Genomic DNA, 22,148 nt, shown 5'->3' on the forward strand with positions numbered 1-22,148 from the left:
TATTATTTCTCCAAAACGATTACACTAAACCGTGGATTTGCTTTCACCGCTTCAGGATGAGGGCCATGTGTTCTAAACTCTTAAAGATTGAACTCGAAATACGCACGTGGACAGAACGCACAGATATAAGTTTTGCCAACAAAAGGCGCTATCACTACTGACAAGTGAGATGGTAATTCCTCCAGGTACGTGTGTATTCTTCCATGCATACATCTATGCACACCCATGAAAGAACACACACATGTATGCGTGAACACACGTTAGAAAGCCTGTTATCTATACAAGGCCGAAGAAATAATGCTGTTATAAATTAATCCATGCTACATAAAATCCTGATTTCTCATTGTTTGTAAAAAGATTATAGCTTATTCTGATAGAAGGCCTTTCTAAATCCACAGAAGTAGCAGCAGAACGATTTCAGCGGGGTTAGAACTGCATCTTCAGCTTTCTTGTACGCCAATCTCTATTCCATCCATGTAGCTAACAGTACGTACCAAGCGAGATCACCTGATTTTTTTTTTTTTCATTTTTATTATCTGTCTCAAAATCAGACATCTTCCCCCACCTCAGAGGAACACCCACCCTTGGACTTCGGCCCCTAAAGCACATCTGTGCGCAGACCTCTCCCACGACACGAGGACGACTGCAACGCACTCACCGCGCCCGTGGCTTGAGCCCCCATCTCGTGTGACAGGTGCAGCAAGCAGAGAACCGTGCTCTTCGTCACGCCTTTCCCCATGAAGGACATCGCGTTCCCGCCCCACTCGACGTAAAACGACGAGATGACCTAAGGGTGGAGGCAGGAGTTCATGGAGCTCCGCTGCAAGCAGCATACAGGCAGAGTGCAGGCTGGCCGACACACCACTAACTCATCATCCAAACTCATCACAAGACAGCGGATTTTTAGCTGGATATTAAGGAGTTACCTATCAGCCACACGGGGTTTGCTGTGGTTAAACCTCTGCAGCTCACAATTTCATCTGCTTCTTCAAATGAAGAATGCACCGGAGCTTAATAGTAAGAAATTGAATAGAAACCTGAAAGTTTGTTTTTGATGGAAACAGTCCATTTATTGTACCCAGTTTTTTATGCTGTGTTTGGAATTAAAAACATAATTTCTTTTCGAAATCTTGTCTTCAAGAAAAAGACTCACTTCTATCTTTTATTGTGATTTGAATTGGAATAAATATATCAGCTTTATCAAATTCTAATGAACAGAAATAGAGGTCACTGGATCATAACATAAAATAAACTGCCTTTGACCAAACACCTGGCCATACATGTTAGAATAAAAAGCGTGTTGCTTTCAGCAGAAGATGCCCAAAAGTATTGTTTTAAAGATCATAAATCTCGAGACTTACACTTCTAGACACATTTTTCTCCCCAAAGCATGGCATTTCAACCTGTTTTTGCTGCTGTTTTCTTTCACTGTCCCACTCCATTCAATTCCATTCAAACCCACTTTCTCCCCTCCCTGCCAAAAGAAACCTAAATTTACTTATATTCAGGCCAAGTACAACTGCATAATTCTTCTGCACACAAAGCTTCCGTATTACCAGTTGACTTCATTCATTCTGTAACATTCATTACCATTTTGTCCAGTAACCGCCTTTCCTTCACATGACAATGTCTATAGCCTCGGTGCCATTTTTGGTCTAGATCTCAAACTGCAGAACACATCTAGTCAAATAACCCCAAAAATATTTATTTCTACTCAAGAAATCTTGGCAATTTAAGACTTTCCCCTAAATGACTGTCTTTTTTTTCCATCTCAAATATGATTACCATCTGTATAAAAAACTTCCCCAACACTTAGCTGGTTGCTATTCATACCACTCAATCACTAATTAATCAGAACTACTGTAAGAGACCTTTTTCAAGCCTCTACCAATGCAACAAATAGATTTTAGTATTGGAAACTAAGAAGGAAGCTTCTAGATGTACCTACCTACTGAGTACTGGTAAAACAATCAGAAAGCTTTTCAGAATGCTTTTCCCACAGTTTTAAGACGACTGGAGTTTCCAAAAGTTGTAATGTGAGGAGCAAAACCTAATTGCCTGTCACATCCGAGGACTCGGGAGACAAATAAGAACACCGAGAACAACACGGACATTCTGGCTTCCCAACAACCGCAGCACCCTGAATTACCTCTCCTCTGCTTTCTCGGTGTCAGCAGCTGCCTGAGGAGTCACTGTTCCCCTAGACCCCTTCCACACACGGACTTTGCCTGTGGCAGAAGATCTCGGATTTTCCCTCTTAGAGTTTCAGTTAAAAAAACCCACCAAACCCAACCAAACCACAGCATCTATTTTTCCTCTTGCTTAAGCTATGGTCACTTCGTAGTGCTCTTAAGCAGGGGATGAGGGCACACACAACACCGTGCCATCGTAAGCACAGACGCACACCACTCAGCCTGCTCTGCACAGATTTGCTGTTCACTCGGCAGAAAAAAGCACCTTCCCCACCCCTAGTGACAATATTCACTAGAAGTACGCCCAAGAAATTACGGCACCTTTAGCAACGCGGTTCTGCGTGAGCATTCAGCCCAAAGCAGAGTCACACACTTGCCTCGAGAAGAGCCGCCAGGTACTTCTCCCAGAGGGCGGCAGGGCCGGCGGCGGCGGAGCAGGCGCTCCAGCCGGGCAGCGCCGTGGCGTGAACCATCCCTCGCAGCGTTCTCTCCAGCGAGGGGAGCCCGTAGAAGTGCGGCGCGTCTGCCAGCCTCAAGCACTGCAGCAGCTTCAGCGCCAGCTCGCTTCTGAAGGAGCCAGCGAGTTCCAAGCCCTCTCTGGTTTCATTGTAAAACACAAAAAACCAGCTGTCAGCGTGAAGCTATTCTAACAAATCACTTTGCAAGAGGCCAATGCCTCATTCCTGTTACTCTATGAGTCTCAGCATCTCAACTAGTTCCTATTGCTTTTTGCACAGGATAAATTGGAATTAAACTCAACACTTCTAGCTCCACCCAGGTGCCAAAAGCCTAATAATGCATCTGATTATACCAGGGTGCAGGAAAATAGCCCTGAAACAGGACAAGTTAGATACAGCTCTGTTATTAAGGAGCATGGTAAATAGAGACCGAGTGACTGAAGATGACTGATAATGTAAGAGCAGCTGCAAAGCTTAGTAGATATGCTTATGTTTGCTCTGGTCCGAGAGGCAAGTTCAAAAATATTTCCTGCAAAATACCATCAACCCAGAATTCAGGTAGACAGGAAGTACTGGAGTGGGAGATACAGCTAGCAGGGATTCCTACAACCCTCCCTTTTCCAGCTGCCAAAATTTTCAGAACATGAATAACTATGTGGGAAGAACGAAGTAGACAATATTTTGAAAGTATCTTTACATCAGTTATGTTGTGGCACTTAAATAAACAAAAGTTGTCTTAAGCTGCAAGTTTAGTATCTCTTCGAATACGCTTGGACAGAGATTTAGAGTGGGAAGATGTCACATTAGAAACTTGCAAACATAAAATAGCAGAAATCGCTTTCTGTGGTTGCTTGACTGACAGAAAGCAGTTGGAACTGCATGCTGGAAGTACCCGTCCTAAATAATCACTGGTGTGCGCTGATACACTGAATTGGGCCAGAAAGGAGTTCCATGAAAATAAACATCGTTGATAGTTCAAACATTTTAGTGTTTTACTTTGCTGTAAAGAAATGCTACAAAATCAACCAATTTATCACTTGCTTGTGCAAATTCCCAGCAGTGAAAAAGAAAATAGCCCACCTTCTCCCTGCGCTTTAACTGTCACGTGCTGAAGAAGCGATCACTAGTAGGTACTCTCCCAAGCTTCCCAGATAAATCCCTAATTTTGCCGTGAAAAGCCCTATTTAAAGTTGATCTTCACTTCAGGAGGAGCCTACCCCATTTTTACCGTTTGGAGTGACTGAGTCACGACACAATTCCGTTCTAACGCTGCCGAGACACAGCAGCAGCATTAGGCCCCGATGGGACGCGCAGGGGCAGGGCCGTTCTCACCGTACCTGTCAGTCACCGCCAGGGAACAAACCAACAGCGAGGTACAGAGACGAACGAGTTCTTTATCCAGGTGCTGCCTGACCGCGGTCTGAGCTTCGTCTGCCTCATCCCGCACCTGGGATTCTGGCCGCACCAGGAGGCCCAAGAGGGATTTTGGCTTCTAAGAGGGAAGAACAAAGACAGTCACATAACGCATTGTTTAAATCCTATTTGAATACCACACCAAAGCCGCCGCCTTCTAACAAGAGCTTGCAAGTCACACGTCATAAACCACAAACTCCATCACCATTTTACTAAGAAGCATTTCTCTAAAAAGCATAGTAAGAAATCCCTGTAATTACCAATTACTTGAATCTTGAATCTACTAAATGCCATAAAAGAATCTACCTTTCAGGCCTTTAAAACTTCCTGGCATTCAGCCATGACACAGCATATTTGCAAGAAAAGTCAAAGCTGTATGCAGCAATAACCTGCAATAAACCAGGTCACAAAAACTAGAAAACACATAGTAGAAATACTAGTTAAAAGTTGTATCCTGTATGTCTCAGTTGCCTGGAAGACTTAAAATCATTTGATATAAAGATTTTATAATAACAAACTGAATATATTGAACTACAAAATTTTATAGGACTCCCCTTTAGCCATATAAATTTAAGTACCTGAATTCTATAAGTAATTGCAATGAAGTCCACTGGCTTTTTTTTTTCTAACTGTTTAGATTGGATTTTAAAACTAGAAAAGCACACGCCAACCGTACCGAACGTACGACACCCTTGGTGAGGCCACGGGCCCCGCACGAGGTGGGATGCCCTCGCCCTGCGAGCGACAGGGCCTCGCAGGCGTCGAGCTGCGCCCACCGCTGCTCTCCTTGGCCCCTAACGACTGTTTCCACACAGCGAGGCTGAACCGCTGTACCTTGACAAGTACAACAAAAGCTGGTTGGTACTGCTCTGTGGCCTTCGTTTCCTATTTGCTTCTGTCCTTTTCCGTCTCACACACCTCGAATGAGCAGCGCTGGACAGAGCGGCGCTCAGACAGGCAGCACAGGGGCCTGGGAGACCTGCAGAGACGCGCGTTACGGTCTTTCAGCGCCACGCACGCCCTGTGCCTGCAGACGCTGGGCCGTGCGCCCACCCAACCCCTCCTCACGCTTACGCCCACCTCACGTCGACAGGGCACAGCCAGGTCAAGCACCTCAGCGACGGACACACAAAGCCGAGCCCTCTCTCTCAGCACGAGACAGGCCGTGCCTTGTAGCCCCTCGCCAGACAGGAGGCTCCAGCGCCCCGGCGCTGCGCAGCCACCGCCCAGGCAGCCCTGCAGCTCGGCGCACGCCGCAGCGGCGCGGCACGCACACACGCAGGGCACGCAGCCGACCGCGCCGCGCCAGCCCGCACGGCTCAGATACGCCCGTGCGGCCACAGGCACCCAGAGCTCCGTGACGGCGGCCCCGGGCCCCGCGCAGCCCGTCGCCCAGCTGGCTGCCCGCAGCCCCGGACGCCGTCGACTCCTGGCAAGCAGCGCGTTGGGGCGCAGAGGAACAACCCCCACACGAGGTACGGGAGGGAAAGGCATCGACTCTCGTTCAACGCCCGCCTCCCCGCGCCCCAGAGCTGCGGCGCTGGCCACCAAGCAGCAAGCACAGACCCACGAGAGCTGCTGTTCCGTCTTTGCTCATCGAGGAGGTCTGCCTCGAGGAGCCCACCAGAAACAAACCGGCCACCCAGTCACATCCCTGCCTGCACGCCACGGCTGACTTACGTTCTGAAGCAATGACTTCAAGATCCACTTCAGATGGTCGGACTCCAAACTTGATCTCTGCTCTCTGAGCAATTTGTTCAAAAACCTTAAGACGTCTACTAAGAGCTTCTCATCCTCTGCAGAAGCTGGAAGCACTTGCAGAAACCTGCAATGTGAACAAAAAATACTCACTTTCATACTTGTAGCACATGAAGAGAGAGTTTAAGATCTTGGCCTAATACGATGGATGTCACCTGCACATGTGGAATGACAGAGTAAATATGTGTATTGCATATATTCACATATAGAAAATACGGAATTATATTATACACATACACAAAATATATTTAAATACTTTTATATAAAGTACTAACTATATTAAATTATTATACTTACATACTATTAAAAATCATAAAATAAAACTGATATTTTATATTAGATGTATTAAAAGGTGTATTTACATGTAGTAAACATGGAACAGCATATAGTAAAAGGTAGAAAAAAATCTGAACAGGGTCACAGAAAGGTAAGGTAATTAGCTATTAAATACTAGCAATTAATAATAATGGCAAAGCCTACCTATGCATTTTCAATATCCTTATTTTAAACATAACATTCTTTTCTTTGGATGGCTTTGTGTATGTAACTCACAGTGTGACACAGTCACGGAGGGTGGCAGGGACCTCTGGGGCTCACCTGGCCCCACCAGGTCACCTACCGCCGGCTGCTGCCCAGGGCCTTGTCCAGGCGGGTTCTGAACACCCCCAGGGATGCAGACCCCACGGCCCCCCGGGCAGCCTGTGCCAGCGCTCGGTCACCCTCCCAGCGAAAAAGCGTTCCCTGACGCTCAGAGGGAGCCTCCAGCGTGTGCCCACGGCCTCTGGTCCTCTCACTGGGCACCACTGGGAAGAGCCCAGTGGCTCCCTCCTCTTTGCACCCTCCCCTCAGGTACGTGCCCCCGCTGGTACGACACCCCCTCTGAGCCTGCTCGTCTCCAGACCAACCCGTCCCAGCGCTCCCAGCCTTTCCTCGCAGGAGAGATCCTCCAGTCCCCTCATCGTTTTTGTGGTGCTTCATTGAACTGTCTCCAGTGCGTCCATGTCTCTCTTGTGCTGAGGAGCCCAGAACTGGGCCCAGCACTCCAGGAGTGGCCCCACCAGTGCCAAGCAGTCCCTCCCGGCTCCCTCGACCTGCTGGCAGCATTCCTCCCAACACAGGCCAGGATACCACTCGCTGCCTTTGCTCCCTCTCACTGTCTACTCACCCAGCACACACCTCATCAGCTCCTCTGCAAGGATCTAACACAGGACACTACCAAAAAGCTTTCCTGAAGCCAAAGTACACGATATCCAGTGCCCTCCCCTGATCTACCAAGCCAGCCAATTCACTGTAGAAGGGTATCAGCGGGCTGTTCAAGCACGACTTCCCTTTGGTGAACCCGCACAGACCACTCCTGATGAACTTCTTGTCATTCATATGCATGGAAATGGTTTCCAGGGTTGGCTGCTCCGTCACCTTCCCACAGACTGAGGTGAGGCTGACTGGCTGGTACTTCCCTGGGTCCTCCTTCCTGAAGACAGGAGCGACGTTTGCATTCCTCCCATTCTCAGACACCTCCCCCAACCACCTTGATTGTTCCAAGCGGACATAAAATTGCATCAGTCAGGGCACACTCATGGGTCCATCCCATCAGGGCCCATGGATTTGTGATGTCCAGTTTGGTTATGTATTCCCTAAACCGATCCTCTTCCAGCAAGGGTATGCATTCCAAAGGTAGACATTCCCCCTGGTCTCTGAGGCCTGGGATTCCTGAAGGCTGATCTTGCCAGTAAAGTCTGAGGTGAAGGTGGCATTAAGGACCTCAGCCTTTTCTGTGTCCCCTGTCACTGGGACTCCTGCCCCACTCAGCAGCAAGCCCACATTTTCCCTAGCCTTCCTTTTGTCACCTGTGTACTGACAGAAACCCTTCTGGTTGCCCTCGACGCCCCTCACCAGATTCAACTCCAGGCAGTTTGTTGGCTTTCCTCGCTGTGTCTCTGCATGCTCGGGCAGTGTCTCTGTATTCTTCCCAAGTTACCTGGCCCTGCTTCCACCCTCTGAAGGCTTCCTTTGTCTGTCTGAGTTTTGCCAGGAGCTCCTTGCTCATCCCTGCAGGCCTCCTGGCATTTTTGCCTGACTTCCTGCTCAGTGACATGGACCACTCCTGAGCTCAGAGCAGCGATCACCGAATATTAACCAGCTTTCTTGGGCCTCTCTTCCCTCCATCAGACCCTACTAAGCAGGTCTTTAGAGGCCAAAGTCTGCTCTGCTGAAATCCAGCACTGTGACCTTACTTTTTGCCCTCCTCCCTCCCCTCGGGATCCTGAGCTCTACCACCTCACGGTCACTACAGCCAAAGCTGCTTTAGACCTCCACATCCCTAATGAGGCCTTGCTTGTTTGTGAGCAGGAGGTCCAGCAAAGCACCTCTCCTTGCTGGCTCCTGTCACCTGGGTCAGGAAGTTGTCACTGATGCTCTCCAGGAACCTCCCGGATTGCTTATGCCCTGCTGGGCTGTCCCTCCAGCAGATACAGCAACAACATCTATATATCGGAACCCGAGGCACATGGACAATCGGTCCGTAAATCTAAGTTATGAAAAGTAGGAAACTGACAATTTAAGCATCATAATCTTTAACGGATTTCTGTAGACGATGTGCTTACCTGTTTATTGCTTTTTGCCAAACAAAGCTCTTCAAAGTGGTTCCACAAGACCCAGAACTGCATTTTAATGCCAGTCTGTCATTCAGAACATAAAAACTAAGCCTAGTGAGAGCAGCCCTAACATCCCTGTGGGATACTGCCTGAGTGATTGAATTAAGGCAATCCTGCAGGCCATAGCTTGTGTGAGTTACTTTGAGTATAAGGAGGTCTTCTGAGGATAGTTTTAGCGAGTCTAAAAATCTGAAAAGGTATAAGAGAAAAGTTATTAATAGTATGTTAATAGTTTATCAAATCAACAGCTGCAGAGTCTCCAACGGCTCAGAACCCCACTGCTCACTGACAAAACTGTAGGACCCCCTTAAAGGACACAAGCAAGAGCCGAGAAGTTGTCAAGATGGACAGGGATATCGATACAAGCATTTCAGTCCTATGAAATCAAGAATCTTTTAAGATGCTCAGTTCTGCATGCAAAGGATTCTCAAAGACAGAAATGATGCTTAGTCAAGAGCTAACTAGAGCGAATTTTCTTCATGATCTACCGTAATTCTTACTAGTACCATTAAAAAGAGTAATTATTTAAAATTTAAATTCCCAAGGAAAGAAAAAGCAAGCCATGCAACTATACAGGGGTTAAAAACGCAGCTCCCCAAGAAAACTGCAATGACTACAAGAACAACAGCCACGAGGCCCCTTTAAAACTGCTCACAACCAGTATGACCATCAATAAGAGTTGGTCTGAGAAGCTCTAGACTTCGTGTAGAAATGCCATTTAGGTGAAACGTCAGCTGTGACAACACAGCTATAGCCCCTGGGGACGCGATCCCTTGTGTTCAGAAAGGCAGCGTTCTCGAACCAGGGAAAACTGGAATGGCTGTTTGGAGTTGAAAACCTGTCTAGACTTGATGGAACACTAATAATTGAAATATTTTGGGATTTAAAACAAAGATAAAATGGCTCACGCTTCTGCTTCCGTCTCATAATCTCTCAGGTGCAACAGGTTGTCAATCCCATGGTACCACGACAGATTCCAAGCCAGCTTCAGCATATCTGACACCGGTTTCATAGCCAAGTACTCGGAAGTCAGTGGCACCACAACAGTATTGGGGCTGACTACGTGATGACCAGTGATCCTGACGGGGAGATGGTACCTGAAATAAATAAATAAATATCTAAGTTTTAAAAAGTGTTTGGGTTTTTTTTTTGGGGGGGTGGGGTGATTTTTTTTTTTGTTTGGTGGGGTGTTTTGTTTTGATTTAAAAGCCCTATTAGAACAAGATATTGAATTTGCAAATAAAGTTTTCGAAACTTTTTCGGAGAACAAAGTCTTGGAGAAAAAACTCGGCATTTAAAAATGCGGACAATTTTGGGTTTAACATCAAATGTCTCCCTTCATTCTCCTACTCCATACTTCAAAGACAGTAAATGCAAAGAAGCAAAGTTAACTGTAAAAAACCCAACCCAACCAAAGCCAAACCACCCAGACGTACCTTCTAACAACAGCAAGCGGTAAACTGAAGGCAGGTGGGCCACTATCATTCGTGGTGACGCCATTAGCCCTGCAAGAGATTAAGTTTTAGTTATTATTCCCTATTTTAAGCTTAGATTTTCTGCTAAAGCTACACTTATTATTTCTTTATTATTCAGATATAGCTGTAGTTTTTCCTCCAGCTAGCTCTTTAATAACCCATTGATGAATAATTTGTATGAATAAATGTTTCTTCATGATGATGCAATATTAAAAGAGTTCTTAGATCACACACATACAGAATACTTTTCGCAGATGAACTGCGCATAAAAATGAAGTTAAAGATTATATACCACAGCACAGGCTTGTTTTCTCTTTTCTATTAGGGAAAAAGACACCGAAAAGAATCACAATGCATATTTCATGTGTGTGAATTCTAAAAGCATATTTTTTTTCTGAAGAACTTGCAAATTTCAAACAGTAAAATATCATAAGCTGAAGTCTGTTGTTTTAAGGACAAGTGCTACACTTAAAAGCCCAAGTAAATAAGAGAATTCTAATGAAGTTCAACAACCCACGCCTACAGCTAGCTACTTGGTTTGTGCAGTTTCCATTTACAGAAATGACGGATTAGACCAATCAGGGTTTTTTAAAAAATTAAAATGAACACTGCGATACCGAGTATTTACACTGCACAAACATGCCAGAGCCACCTACTCAGCCTGCAGCTCAAGTACTCAAACAGTTTGTTTGGCCTACAGACATGCAGTTTTCGATACAGCAAAGTTTGGGAAATAATTTGTTTGGATACATGTAAAAACTTATTTTCATTAAAACCTTGAATTTTGACTACAGAATATGCCATTAAGTAACTGTTTTCATACCATGTTTCTGTTCTTGCTACTTCATCAAACAACAGAAGACAAAGCAACACTGCAGTTTCAGTCAAAACAGCACGATCGCTTTGGAATATCAGGGAAACTGAACGAAAGAAAGATATTTAAACATGTGTTAGGAAAACATCGACATTTAATAATGCATAGAAGGACACTGGTTAAAACCAACTGATTTCCAGTCACTTTGCCCGCCTCTTCAGCAGGTGCCACGACTCAGGTAACACTGGCAGCTTGTGACTCGGGTATCTTTCAACTGTTAGGGACTCTGAGGTGGTCCGAGGTCCCCAAGAAGGCTTTTGGCTGACCAGCTAACCCCCTTTCACACGTTTTCTCTCCATGCACGTATTGAAGTCAAAACAGAACCTTTACCTCTGAAGAGCCCGAGCAGCAGAGACGGCCGCTGTGCTAGGGACAGCCGAACCACGGGGTCAGCACACACCAGCTTGCGCAACAGCCTGAGGCACGGCAACGCTATGGGTTCCATAACCTGCAGGGACAGAGGAAGAAAACTCTCTCTCTCTATATATAGGTACCAATCGGGATAACCCATTAGGAGATGCTCACCACACACTGTCACGCTATGAAGCCAGCCATACCATCATTTGTAGCAGAGAAACCTGGAACTTCCCTAGGCAAGCACATTTCGCCTGGACAGTAAAGGCATATTCATTAGAAAGTATTTATTCACTTCGGGGTTTATTTTGTTAGCAATTGACTGTAATTTTATTGTCTCTGGCATCACAAGACAATTATATGGTTTGCTTCCAAAACACGTATTTTTAAGAAGCATATATGTGAGCTGCAGGATTTCCAAAAAACCCCAAATATTCACAACCATTCGAGCTTACTGATTTTTTTTAAAAATGCCAACACCTTGGTGTTTCACATTCACTGTCTGGGTCCCGCTCTTTCGGATCAGGAAACCTAAGAGGGGACAGCAGCTTGCTAAAAGTCAAAGTACCAGCGAACGGCCAAAACTACAACCAAAGACACGGCTCCTAAGAATGAGAAACCAGCACGTCTTTCACGGCACCGTAACGCGGCTTGTCTGAGGGCCTGCCTTCAAATTTTGGTTCGCAAACTGCATCACCAAACACAGTTTTGTTTAATACCAAATAAACAAAACCCCTGCTTATTTAGTACGGAAAGTCTTTCGCACAGCTACATAAAGCCTTATTTAAACGGTGCTTTTCCATCTACTATGTCCTTTATTCTTTCTTTACACTTTTCCAAGAACAATAAGAGGAATTCCACTAACTATCAAGCAATTCTCTTCTCTTGTACATTTTTGGGGAAGAAGTCATCACTATATAAATATTCTCATGGTTTCTTAACCCCAGGTTTGGACTGTTGGACTGCTATAACAATACCGTGCGAGCAAACGAAGAAATACGCTAAAAACGAATCCAGTGAAGCAATGCTGAGAAACTTTTAGCCTAAATAAGCTTACATAAAGTGTTTTCAAATAATGAATGTCAGAAAAATTCAAGCAGCACATTAGGCATATTACAAAAACATGGAACTTGGTCATCTACAACAAGCACACACTCAACCCTAAACGTGATCTTATCCCCTGAGGTGATCTTCTGTGGGTCAGAAAATTACTTAAACCCAAAACTCAATCTGACACAGATTCCCACTTACAATAACATCTCATTTTTAATTATAATTTGCTTCAGGACTTACGTAGAGACTATGATAGACAATATAAAACTTTTTTTTTTTTTAAGCTCATTAAAAGTTACGTTTTTGGTCTCTACTGACAAAGCCCCAGGGCAGTGCTGGTACAGCTCAGAACCGCACAGACAGGGTTAGTTCTCTGCCTAACTATCCTCATAGGCAGTGTCATGGCAGGCAAACCAATTTTCTTTCATTAAGAGGATCTTAGCATTATCGAAAATACAACAAAGTACATTACAATTGTTACTAAACATTTATAACCTGTGCAGTTTTAACGCACAAAGACTAGTGTTACAAGTGTGGAAAAAGGCAAATTTACTGCAGCCGTGCCGTGCAGCGCTTGCAGAAGAACTTGTAACTCTAGTTTTACCTTGCCGTCCACATGTATGCACTCATCAAGGTAAGCCAAAACCTTCTCTATCACACCCAACTTTTTCACAATGCCATGCATTTTGGTATCTGTAGGAAAAAAGACAGCAAGAATCACCGGTTCTGCACGAATTTAATACTGAACTCCTTTCTGCAAGACCACGGGCTCTTGCTGTTGAGAACAAGCTTCCGAAGTTGCCAATCCACAGCAAAGTACAGCTCTAGCTCCACCACGGGAAGCGTCCTCCGAGCCTTGTTACCCGACTGCAGCCGCCTCTTGGACGTCTCTCAAACGCCCTGTAAGAACTTTGTGTTCCGCAGCGATCCCCGGAGCAACTCAATTTCAGTCGAACGAGGATTTCGCTTGTAATACTTAAAAAGTCTTCAACAGTTTAATATGGCCCTAAAAACGGTGTTTGCTCAGTCACCATCAGAGTACTTTCCACTGAGCTCATCCTTCAGAGCATCCGGTTTAAGACCATTCAACAACAGCAAAGCAGCTGGGTCGCTTGGGTCGCTTGGGTTTGGTTTTCTAAAGAATTATAAAGCAACCCTTCATATGAAATCTGTCCCGATAAAGCTGCATTTTTTCCTTTACGATTTCATCCTATGTTACATTTCATACCTTCTGACACCCGAAAGCTCTGGCAGCCATTACTAAGTGTATTTTACGAGACAAAGTAGACAATTCCTCATTTTTGTGACCATTTTTCTGACAAGAAAAATGTTAATATTATTTAAGTCTTCACCTTCCCATAGTGAAAAACTTATGTTCTATCACTAGGATTGGAGTTCCTTGAAGAAAACACACTTGAACCAGCATTTCAGTAGGCAGAGTGCAAACACCCAGGTTTGAACTCTACAGTTATGCCCGGGCACAGAGTCAAACCATACTGACCTGCACCTCAATTCAATCTGATCTTCTTCACCAGAACTCAATTTTTCCATGTGAGCAACACCATTATAAAAAACACCCATGATGCAAATTTATGATTAGACTTTGCTTGCATACCTATTAGATGGAATGCCACAGGAACCTGCCTCTTTGTACTGAAAGAGGGTGTAGACACAGAAGCTTAGCTTGAGTCCACTGAACCCTCACTCACACCAATGGCATGTCAATCCCTTTGAACTGCAGTTACTACTGAGGCCAACTGAAAATGGAGGAAGAAATACTCCACTAAGGATAAAATCCCTTTAGCTAGCCTGTGTAACCTAAAAATTAACTTTCCTAAAGAAAATTCACCACCACCAAAAAGAAGTACTTTATATTGCCCTCCCTCCCTTGAGGGCAAGTCTCTGAGTTCACACCAGCAAAGCGCCTGAAGCGCCATTAGTTCTGAGACAGATCAACAAACTGATGAACGTTAAAAAGGAAGAGCAGACCAAAAGCTGTTGCAGAGCTCACAGAGTTCAGCTCACTCCTCTATTACCCAAGGCAACTGGGTTTTTAATAGCAAGACCACTATTTCTTATCCTTGAGGGCAACAACAACAAGCAACTGATTTTTTTTTTTTATCTGACTAGGTAGATCATCCACAACAGCGTTAAAATTCGGGTCCAACCCCACACACCAAAACTGCAGGGAGCCCCCTTAGCACCAACGTGCAGAAGCCCCGCAGAGCTGCAAGCTCACACACCGACCAGCACAGGAACATTGGCCCGCTGCACAACGTTACCTTCCAAAATGACCGCGAGCTGCTCGGCTGCAGACTTCCGTAAGACCAGGTCAACGGCACCAGAAGTCAGGAGGGCGTACAGCTTTTCAACAGTCTCTGCCTGAAAGTAAAACGGCATTAGATCCGCGTCCAGCACGCTACCACGAAACAAGGTGACCTGCCAAATCTCCTAGCAAAGCAGGAAGTAAGAAGGCTCTAAATTCCTCATCAGAACGCACTTGATGAGGTTCCAACGCAGGCAGCAAGAAAGGATGAGGTTACAGCCTTTCTGCAGCACGTCTCTGATAACGCCCGTGGAACAGAACAAGACAACAGCTTCCCGTGCACAAGAGGTGCGATGTCTTCGGGCAGGACTGCAGCACGCTCGACCCTGCACAGAACTGCCAGGACGTGCTTCTAAGCCTGCGAACGGGACTGACTTTTTAATGGCAATAGGGCTAGAGCAGCTTCAACAGCCCCACACATCCATACACATTTCAGGTGCTGATGTTTCGAAGGATGTAGGGGAAGGGTATAAATCAAGTGTACAACGAGTGGTCAGGGTAATTTTTTGTCAGAAGTCAGGCACCTTAGTCTTTGTTCAACAAACTGCTGTTAACCTGAAAGCGTTGGGGGTAAAGAAGGAAGGAGAATGGAGGGGAGGAGATGGCAATGGAACAAAAACAGAGAGAGATGTAAGTTTTCCCATAGGCCAAATACTTGTGGTTTGTTTTTTTACTTTGCAAAAGTAGCAATATTAAGAGAACACAGACAGGTATTTGTAACCTGTTTTCGAGTATTTCATATTTTTGTGCTTGTTTCAGTTAGAATTGATTTTGTGGGGAAAAAGCTCCATGTGGAAACCAAAATCCATCGGAGTCTATCCACGCACAATGAAACTGTTGTAACCAGAGCAGGCCTGTATTCTGTACCGCAGTTAAGTCTTGCTGTTAACTTATCTGCAGAGAGGACAAAAAAGAATGAGGAAAGAAGGAATTCTTTCCTTACTGTTGTGTATGGAGGCGTAAAGACTACTGCTGAAGTACTGGAAAGAACACATCTACAGATTTCTTTTTGTGAAGCAAGCCAATTCATACGAAATACTGCAACCTGCAGAAAGTGATGACTTTAGTGGCTGGACAGGCAGAAGGTGGCAATATTTAGACATTTTACTCACCTTAAATATCGACTCTGTTTTATCATCCAATTTTAGCTCAATAGGTCTTTCTACAACAAATAAGTTTGAAATGCTGGAAAGCACACTGCCGTGCAGATGTGGGCGTTTCAGGTTTGCCCCTTCTTCATTAAAAAGATGGAAGGTTAAATGTTTAAGTGCTACAGAACGAACCCTAAAGGAGTAAACAATTAAAATATATGAAGTCCTCATACTGAATAACCTTAGCTGTCCAGTTAAAAGTTCATTAGTATATAAAATTAATACAGTGGGGGGGAGTACTTAACACAGTATTGATCAATCTACCTTTCAAATCAACCCACTGCATAATAATCAACTGTTTTTTTAGAGAAGACGTTTTTGTCATCAACATTAGAACGGCCTGCATAGGGAGGTGGTGGAGTCACCATCCCTGGAGGTGTTTAGGAGACAGGCAGATGTTGTACTTAGGGACATGGTTTAGTGGTGTTGGTAGAGCTGGGACAAAGGTTGGACTCGAAGATCTTGAAGGTCTCTTCCAGCCAAGACTGTTCTAGGATTCTATGAGCTGAGGTGCTACAGGGCGTTACTTACAACTGCTTTTTGGAGAAGAGAAGACGCAGAGCGGCCCGTAGTCTAGTCGTTCTGGGCAGAACACCCTCGCCTTTGTCAGAGGTTGTTTCACTCAAAGCAAGGATACAGTTCCCTAGCGCGTCTTTTGAGTCAGCGTAACCCTAGAACAAACAAAAGTGTCCAAAATTAAAAAAAACTCACTTACTAACTCAGCAAGTTAGACAAGGTAATTCCTCGTTTAGGGGATAAGGGAGGGTGGGGAAGGAACAGCACTCAAAAAAAAAACCCCAAGCAATAACTTTTCAGAAAACATTCAATTTCTGCAGATTAATATTCCTGTGTAAAAACAGTTTTAAAAATTAATAAATGATTTCTACTACAACAAAGTTTCACATTCTAGTAATACCAGACTAAGATCTGACTACAAATTCAAAGCAGTCACTTTGACTGGCACCAGGACCCCCCCAGGACATTCCTCCGCCCAAACAAGCCTGCTGGCACACTACTGCCAGTCTATTCTCTGCCTGTTCCTCAGGCGAACGCTCCGTTTGCTGTTAACGTGACCGTGCGCCGCTGACGTGGTTTCACACATCGGACTGGGCAGTACCTGGAGAACAGCAGTGACGGGACAGAGGGCCTCGATAAACTTGTTCCAGGTCCACACCGCCATTCCCAGTCGTCCCCGCAGCAGGTGCAGCAGAAGGGCCCTGGCCGCGGCGTTCACCTGCTCGACAACCAAACAGAGAAACTCATGAAGCCACCGGTGCGGCCGGTCAGCTTGTCAACGCTGTGATTGTTACACAAAAACATCCCCAAGAGAAAGGATCTACAGACAAAACATTGTCCCTGCAGAACGGCACTGTTACGGTGTCAGCCAGGCTAAACAGACAGTTTCAGGAAATCCTCTCGGAGAACCCCCACAAACAGTCCTGCCTGAACAGCACCCGGCCATTTCCCCTTAGAACTCTGCTTCGGCTTTTCCGACATAAAACACGTCAGGACTTCAGCTTACGCACCCATTGGTCCCCCTGTCCCGCCGGTAAAACAAATCCCGTTCCTTTTCTCCCCTGCCCTGTCACGCCCCTCTCAGGTGTACGGGGCAGAGCCCTGCACGGGGCCCGTTCGCTTCCTCCATCAGGCCAACAGTCACACAGGGAGGTCACCAAAGACTTCCGAATCGCACCTGAACCCACCTGCAGCTCTCCATCACACAGGAGAACAGGCACGTGTCAGCACCTCGCCGCCCTAACGTCCCTGCAAGCACCGGGAGCACACACGACAGGCGGTGCCACGGCACTCACAAGCCGGTACTACCGCCACAACAGGAGCAGAGGGAAACCACCCAGCTCCTCGGAACACGCTCCTCCTTACACAGCGTAAAGACGCCACCTTTGGTAGCTAAACCCTTGCATTTTATGCCCAATCTTTTGTTAGAAGAATAGCAAGAATGCATTATAAGGTAAAGACAACAAAATGAGGTCATTTCATAAACATCCATTCTCTGTCTCAATGATCTTTTAAAATTCAGTACCAGCTGAAGTCTATTTGTTATGCCTGAGCAATCACTGAAAAGAAAACTGGCAGTCTTTTTGACACGGCATCCAAGGCAGCAGTCAAACAAAATAAATGCTTTCCTTGGAAAAGACAGGTTACATACAAATACAGCACCAAAGACACTTTACTTCCCCTTTCAAAATGCTAACTCTAAAAAAATCACTTTTAAATGGAATTGTGCACAGTACTGTGTTAAAAAAGAAAAATCTTGTTTCAGAAGACAAGATGGAAAAAAAAACCCACCAAAAATTTGTTAGTCAGCGTTCTTTCCCCTCTGACTGCAGGGACCTCACAGCTCAGCTGTAAAGCAGTTTCAAGTAACCAAAGTAATTTCCCCCCCCCAGAACTCCCTACTTAGCTTTACAGGTAAGCTGGGATACAGGTTAAACATCCATGCATAGAAACGAACCCAACGGAAATCCGGTCCTAGGCTATAATACTATAAACCACTTCCGTAATACTCGGGTGATTAAATGCAAACCCAGATGTGTTTGTAGGGATGAAATACATTTTTATAGAAAAGACACTGCAGATTTAAAACGCCCTTTTGCTCCTCAACTGGTGCCCACATTCCAGAGGTCATCCCACCTTCAGACTTGAGACTTCATGTTTTCCGTAAAGGCAGAGCACCACACGGACCATTTCACCACACGCACACTTTATTAGGGCTGAATACATCCCATTTTTCACTGGTCTTTATTACGTTTAATGGCATCCTATGCCTCGAACATTATTTTGTCTCTGAATTAATCATAACAAAATAATCTTCCCATTTACTACAACTTCACTGATGGCATAGGCTTTCTATACCAGATTTTAGGTAAGTCTCAGGCCACCGTGGAGAGTGCCAACAGCTCCTCTGCGCGACAGCGAGTTGCGAACACAGCTGCTGAGCACAGTACCTCGTCCTTATCTTCCTGCAGGCCGAACGCACAGACCTCGTACAGCACTTTGGGGTGAAGAAGAAAATGCACTCCGTGGCAGACTGAAGACACAGGCTTCGCAATACTACCAACACCTAAACAGTCCTTCAGTAAAAACAAAGTCGGTTAGTGTTAAAATTCGAGGCAGCTGCACTCCTACATCTTGTTTTGCAGACAACTTGTCCAGGTGCCACCCAGCGAAAGGCCTTCGCCATGCCGTTTGGAAGGCTACGGTCCTGAACGCTGACCACCGCAGCCCTGGAGGGAACGCTGGCTTTATAGACACCAGCTGAAAAGTCCTGTAGCTACACAGGACCAAGAAATGCAAAATAACTTTGTTTTTAATTTAAACAACAGTGAAAGCAAATCAGATAAACTTTATATGTTGTTTGGTATTACGTTAAAATACGCAAAACCTGGAACGGGCAGGTAGAAATCTCACAAAAAGATGCACGTGTCACTCAGTGGAGATGGGGAGGGGTTTTCTCCTCCTGCGAAAGACCAGCTCCAGCGTCTGTGCACCTCAGGGAACCTGCTGTAAGCACGGTAAGTAAGGGAACTTCGGGACAAGGAACCTGCACGTCAGGGAACCTGCTGTAAGCATGGTAAGCTCAGCTGATGAGCATTATGGACAGCAAGAGTTACAACAAAGTATTATATCAAAATAGAAAAATGATTTTTATTTTGTGAACCAGTATTACCGAATATCTGAAGTGACCTGACGAGTACAACACTGCCGTTCTTAATACGGAGTGCAGCCACACTTGTAAAGACGTTCGCACTCTTTAACCCTTGGGCTGTCCTTATAAAAAGCTAAGGCAGTGACAAAATACCCACATAAACCAAAATCAAAACAACCCCTCCAAAACAACAAATTAAGGTTTCAAAACAACGAGTTCATAAAAGGACTTACATGTTCTCAAACACAACCCAAGCTTTTATATATAGGAAAAGTTATTCTTCCCTCACATTTTTTGTAAGGTCTAAGCAATTAAAGTGTAATTTAGTCAAAAATATTTATTCTGAAAGTGTCAGTATTTTATTAATACGTGCCCAGAGAGGCGGCAGAAGCCTCGGCCCTGGAAACACTCAAGGTCAGGCTGGACAGGGCTCTGAGCAGCCTGATGCAGCGAAAGGGGAGGCTGGACTAGATGAGCTTTAAAGGTCCCAACCCAAATGAGTCTGTGACTCCATGAACCTCACGTCAGCAGAGAAGCACAGCTGAACACTGGAACTGGTTTCAAAAGCAAAATTAAACTGAAATATTTCTGTGTAAGAGCAGCAAACCCCAAAGTGATCAGCATAATGAGGAACCCTTTTAAAAAATAAAAAGGCCGGTCACGGTTTCCCCCTCTGGAGAGCCTGCCGCCCTGCAGGGCAGCGCTGGGGCATCGCCTCGCCAAGCCGACGTCATACCGCAGACACAGCCGCGATCTGCCGGCCCAGGCCACGCGGAGGCCACGGCACGCAGCACGGCAAGCAGGGCTGGCACGAGAAATGCTTTTGAGGAGGAAATCCTGCAATAGGCATGATTCAGTGCAACACCAAGAGCATGAAGCCAGCATCGGTTCTGACCTTGACCACGTCCAAACAGCAGCGATAGGCTTCAGCTTTGACACCCAGCAAAGGGTGAGACAGCAGCCGGAGAAGCACCTTCTGACCCTCAGCCTGGAGCAACGAGTTCGCCTCGGCAGACGTCCAGCTAGAAAGGAAAAATAATCAATTCAACTCCTGCTTATTTTACAGTACCCAAGGTTGTCCTGAAAAACATTCCTGTTAAATTGCAGGATAATCTCTGAAAAACACTTCCTGAAAGGGTATGCAACCTGAGGAATGACTTGACAGACACAAGTTCAGAGATCACAATATAGTTGCCAAAATCACAGCATCAATCTTCACACCTGTACACTCATAATTTTTTTTTTATACATGGAGGTACCCATAGATTTTCAAAATTCTCTCATCAATTCTCTCTGAAAACAAAATTCTACTGGGCTTCAATAGCCTCCTTATATGGTACATGATGATAAACAAAATTCTACACTTTCAGAAATTTTTCCCTGTAGAGGTTAAAAGTCTACCTCATTATCACAAAATGCACTGATGTTAGTTAAAAAGGGAAGCGAATTTCCTGGTGCCTTAAACAGTAATCCAACAGTGGTTAATTCTAAAAGCACTAGAACACTGAGAAGTGGCTTGACGGTTCATAATTTAAAAACACTTATTAGAGAACTCTTAAATGTAGTTTCCTTGGGAAAAAATCCCTAAAGTGAATTTCTCATCAGTATAAAATTAAGATTGTGTATTTGTAATGAAGCATGCAATACAGGACTCTTCCAAGCACCACAGGGTAACTTAAATTCTCTAACTAGAGACACAGAAAATTTAAGCAGCAACAAACACACGCTGGTTAATAAACGAGATTCTGTGTCATAATATACAGCATCTACAACAAAAGAAGTCCCTTAGGATTTTCTTTAAGTCACATAAATACACTTGGAACAAAGGAACTAAAAAAGTTTGAAAGACAGGTCAAAGTGGTTTAAGACCGTTTCTGTACAAATCACATCGTAACTTTATACACAAAATCATAAAAGCTTACATGTAGAAAAGAATAAAAACATCAGGTTAAGCACCTGAAATCCATTTTTCAGGACATCCACCACAGTGACACAAATTATTTCAAAGGATCTGTCAATGGCTAAAAGAAAACAATTCTTCAAATACAGGGAATAAACAAGTTAAGTTTCTACTTGAGAAACTTCATTCATAAAAAAGATCACATTTTCTCAGGTAAGAGTTTGAATCGTGAAGTACTCACATGTTTGAGCACATGTGAACGCACTCCTGGAGCCAGGGGCAGGGCTGATGGTAGGGCAGGCTGCCCAGCGCCTGATCTGCCAGTTCTACCAGTTCCGAAAGGTTCTTGTCCCCCTGAGAAGTAAAATGCAGAGAAAGAAACTATCAGAATCAGCAATATTAGAAATATGCAGTGTTACTGTGTAACCTTTCAGAATTTATCACAGAACGGTTTGGGCGGGAAGGGACCTCAAAGACCACCCAGTCCCACCCCCTGCCCTGGGCAGGGACACCTCCCACCAGACCAGGTCGCTCCCAGCCCCATCCAGCCCGGCCTTGAGCCCTGCCAGGGAGAGGCACCATCATTTCATACATCTGCTAAGTTGCCTCTGGTTCAGCCTTTCACAGGGAAGTTTAGAACGAACCTGATTAACAAAGTAAATAGATTTCAAACAAATGAAGTTTAGAACATACTCCTGGGAGCTGGAAACCCTTCAGCTGCTGAACCCAACCCAACTTCTGTTGAACTCCGTGGGAATAATGTCTGTCTGACACTTGGCAGCATGAACTCGCCTAATGCTATCCAAAACTCCTTGTGAAATGCCCAAGGACACACCCACCTTTGCATACTTCACACTTCCAACCAAATTATTA

The 22,148-nt window shown here is 45.0% G+C and overlaps 1 protein-coding gene across 2 annotated transcripts in view; it reads right to left on the minus strand.

Moving 5' to 3' along the window:
* The window catches only part of RTTN (rotatin), a 71,925-nt gene that overhangs the window by 33,528 nt on the left and 16,249 nt on the right, over positions 1–22,148 (minus strand). The window contains exons 13-29 of one of the 2 annotated variants that reach the window (XM_086469011.1): positions 21,517–21,629; positions 20,271–20,397; positions 18,675–18,800; positions 16,826–16,942; positions 16,240–16,379; positions 15,670–15,841; positions 14,514–14,613; positions 12,836–12,924; positions 11,155–11,272; positions 10,774–10,870; positions 9,912–9,980; positions 9,384–9,572; positions 8,425–8,664; positions 5,744–5,888; positions 3,988–4,142; positions 2,570–2,789; positions 659–787 (exon numbers count right to left, since the gene is read on the minus strand). In XM_086469011.1, coding sequence (XP_086325137.1) covers positions 659–787; positions 2,570–2,789; positions 3,988–4,142; positions 5,744–5,888; positions 8,425–8,664; positions 9,384–9,572; positions 9,912–9,980; positions 10,774–10,870; positions 11,155–11,272; positions 12,836–12,924; positions 14,514–14,613; positions 15,670–15,841; positions 16,240–16,379; positions 16,826–16,942; positions 18,675–18,800; positions 20,271–20,397; positions 21,517–21,629 — 2,346 coding nt within the window. Of the gene's footprint in view, positions 1–658; positions 788–2,569; positions 2,790–3,987; positions 4,143–5,743; positions 5,889–8,424; positions 8,665–9,383; positions 9,573–9,911; positions 9,981–10,773; positions 10,871–11,154; positions 11,273–12,835; positions 12,925–14,513; positions 14,614–15,669; positions 15,842–16,239; positions 16,380–16,825; positions 16,946–18,674; positions 18,801–20,270; positions 20,398–21,516; positions 21,630–22,148 lie in introns of both variants that reach the window. The other variant, XM_086469012.1, reaches the window with a different exon arrangement.

The sequence above is a fragment of the Leptosomus discolor genome, chromosome 8 (assembly GCF_034619465.1).
Source record: "Leptosomus discolor isolate bLepDis1 chromosome 8, bLepDis1.hap2, whole genome shotgun sequence".
In the NCBI taxonomy this organism is placed as follows: Eukaryota; Metazoa; Chordata; class Aves; order Leptosomiformes; family Leptosomidae; genus Leptosomus; species Leptosomus discolor.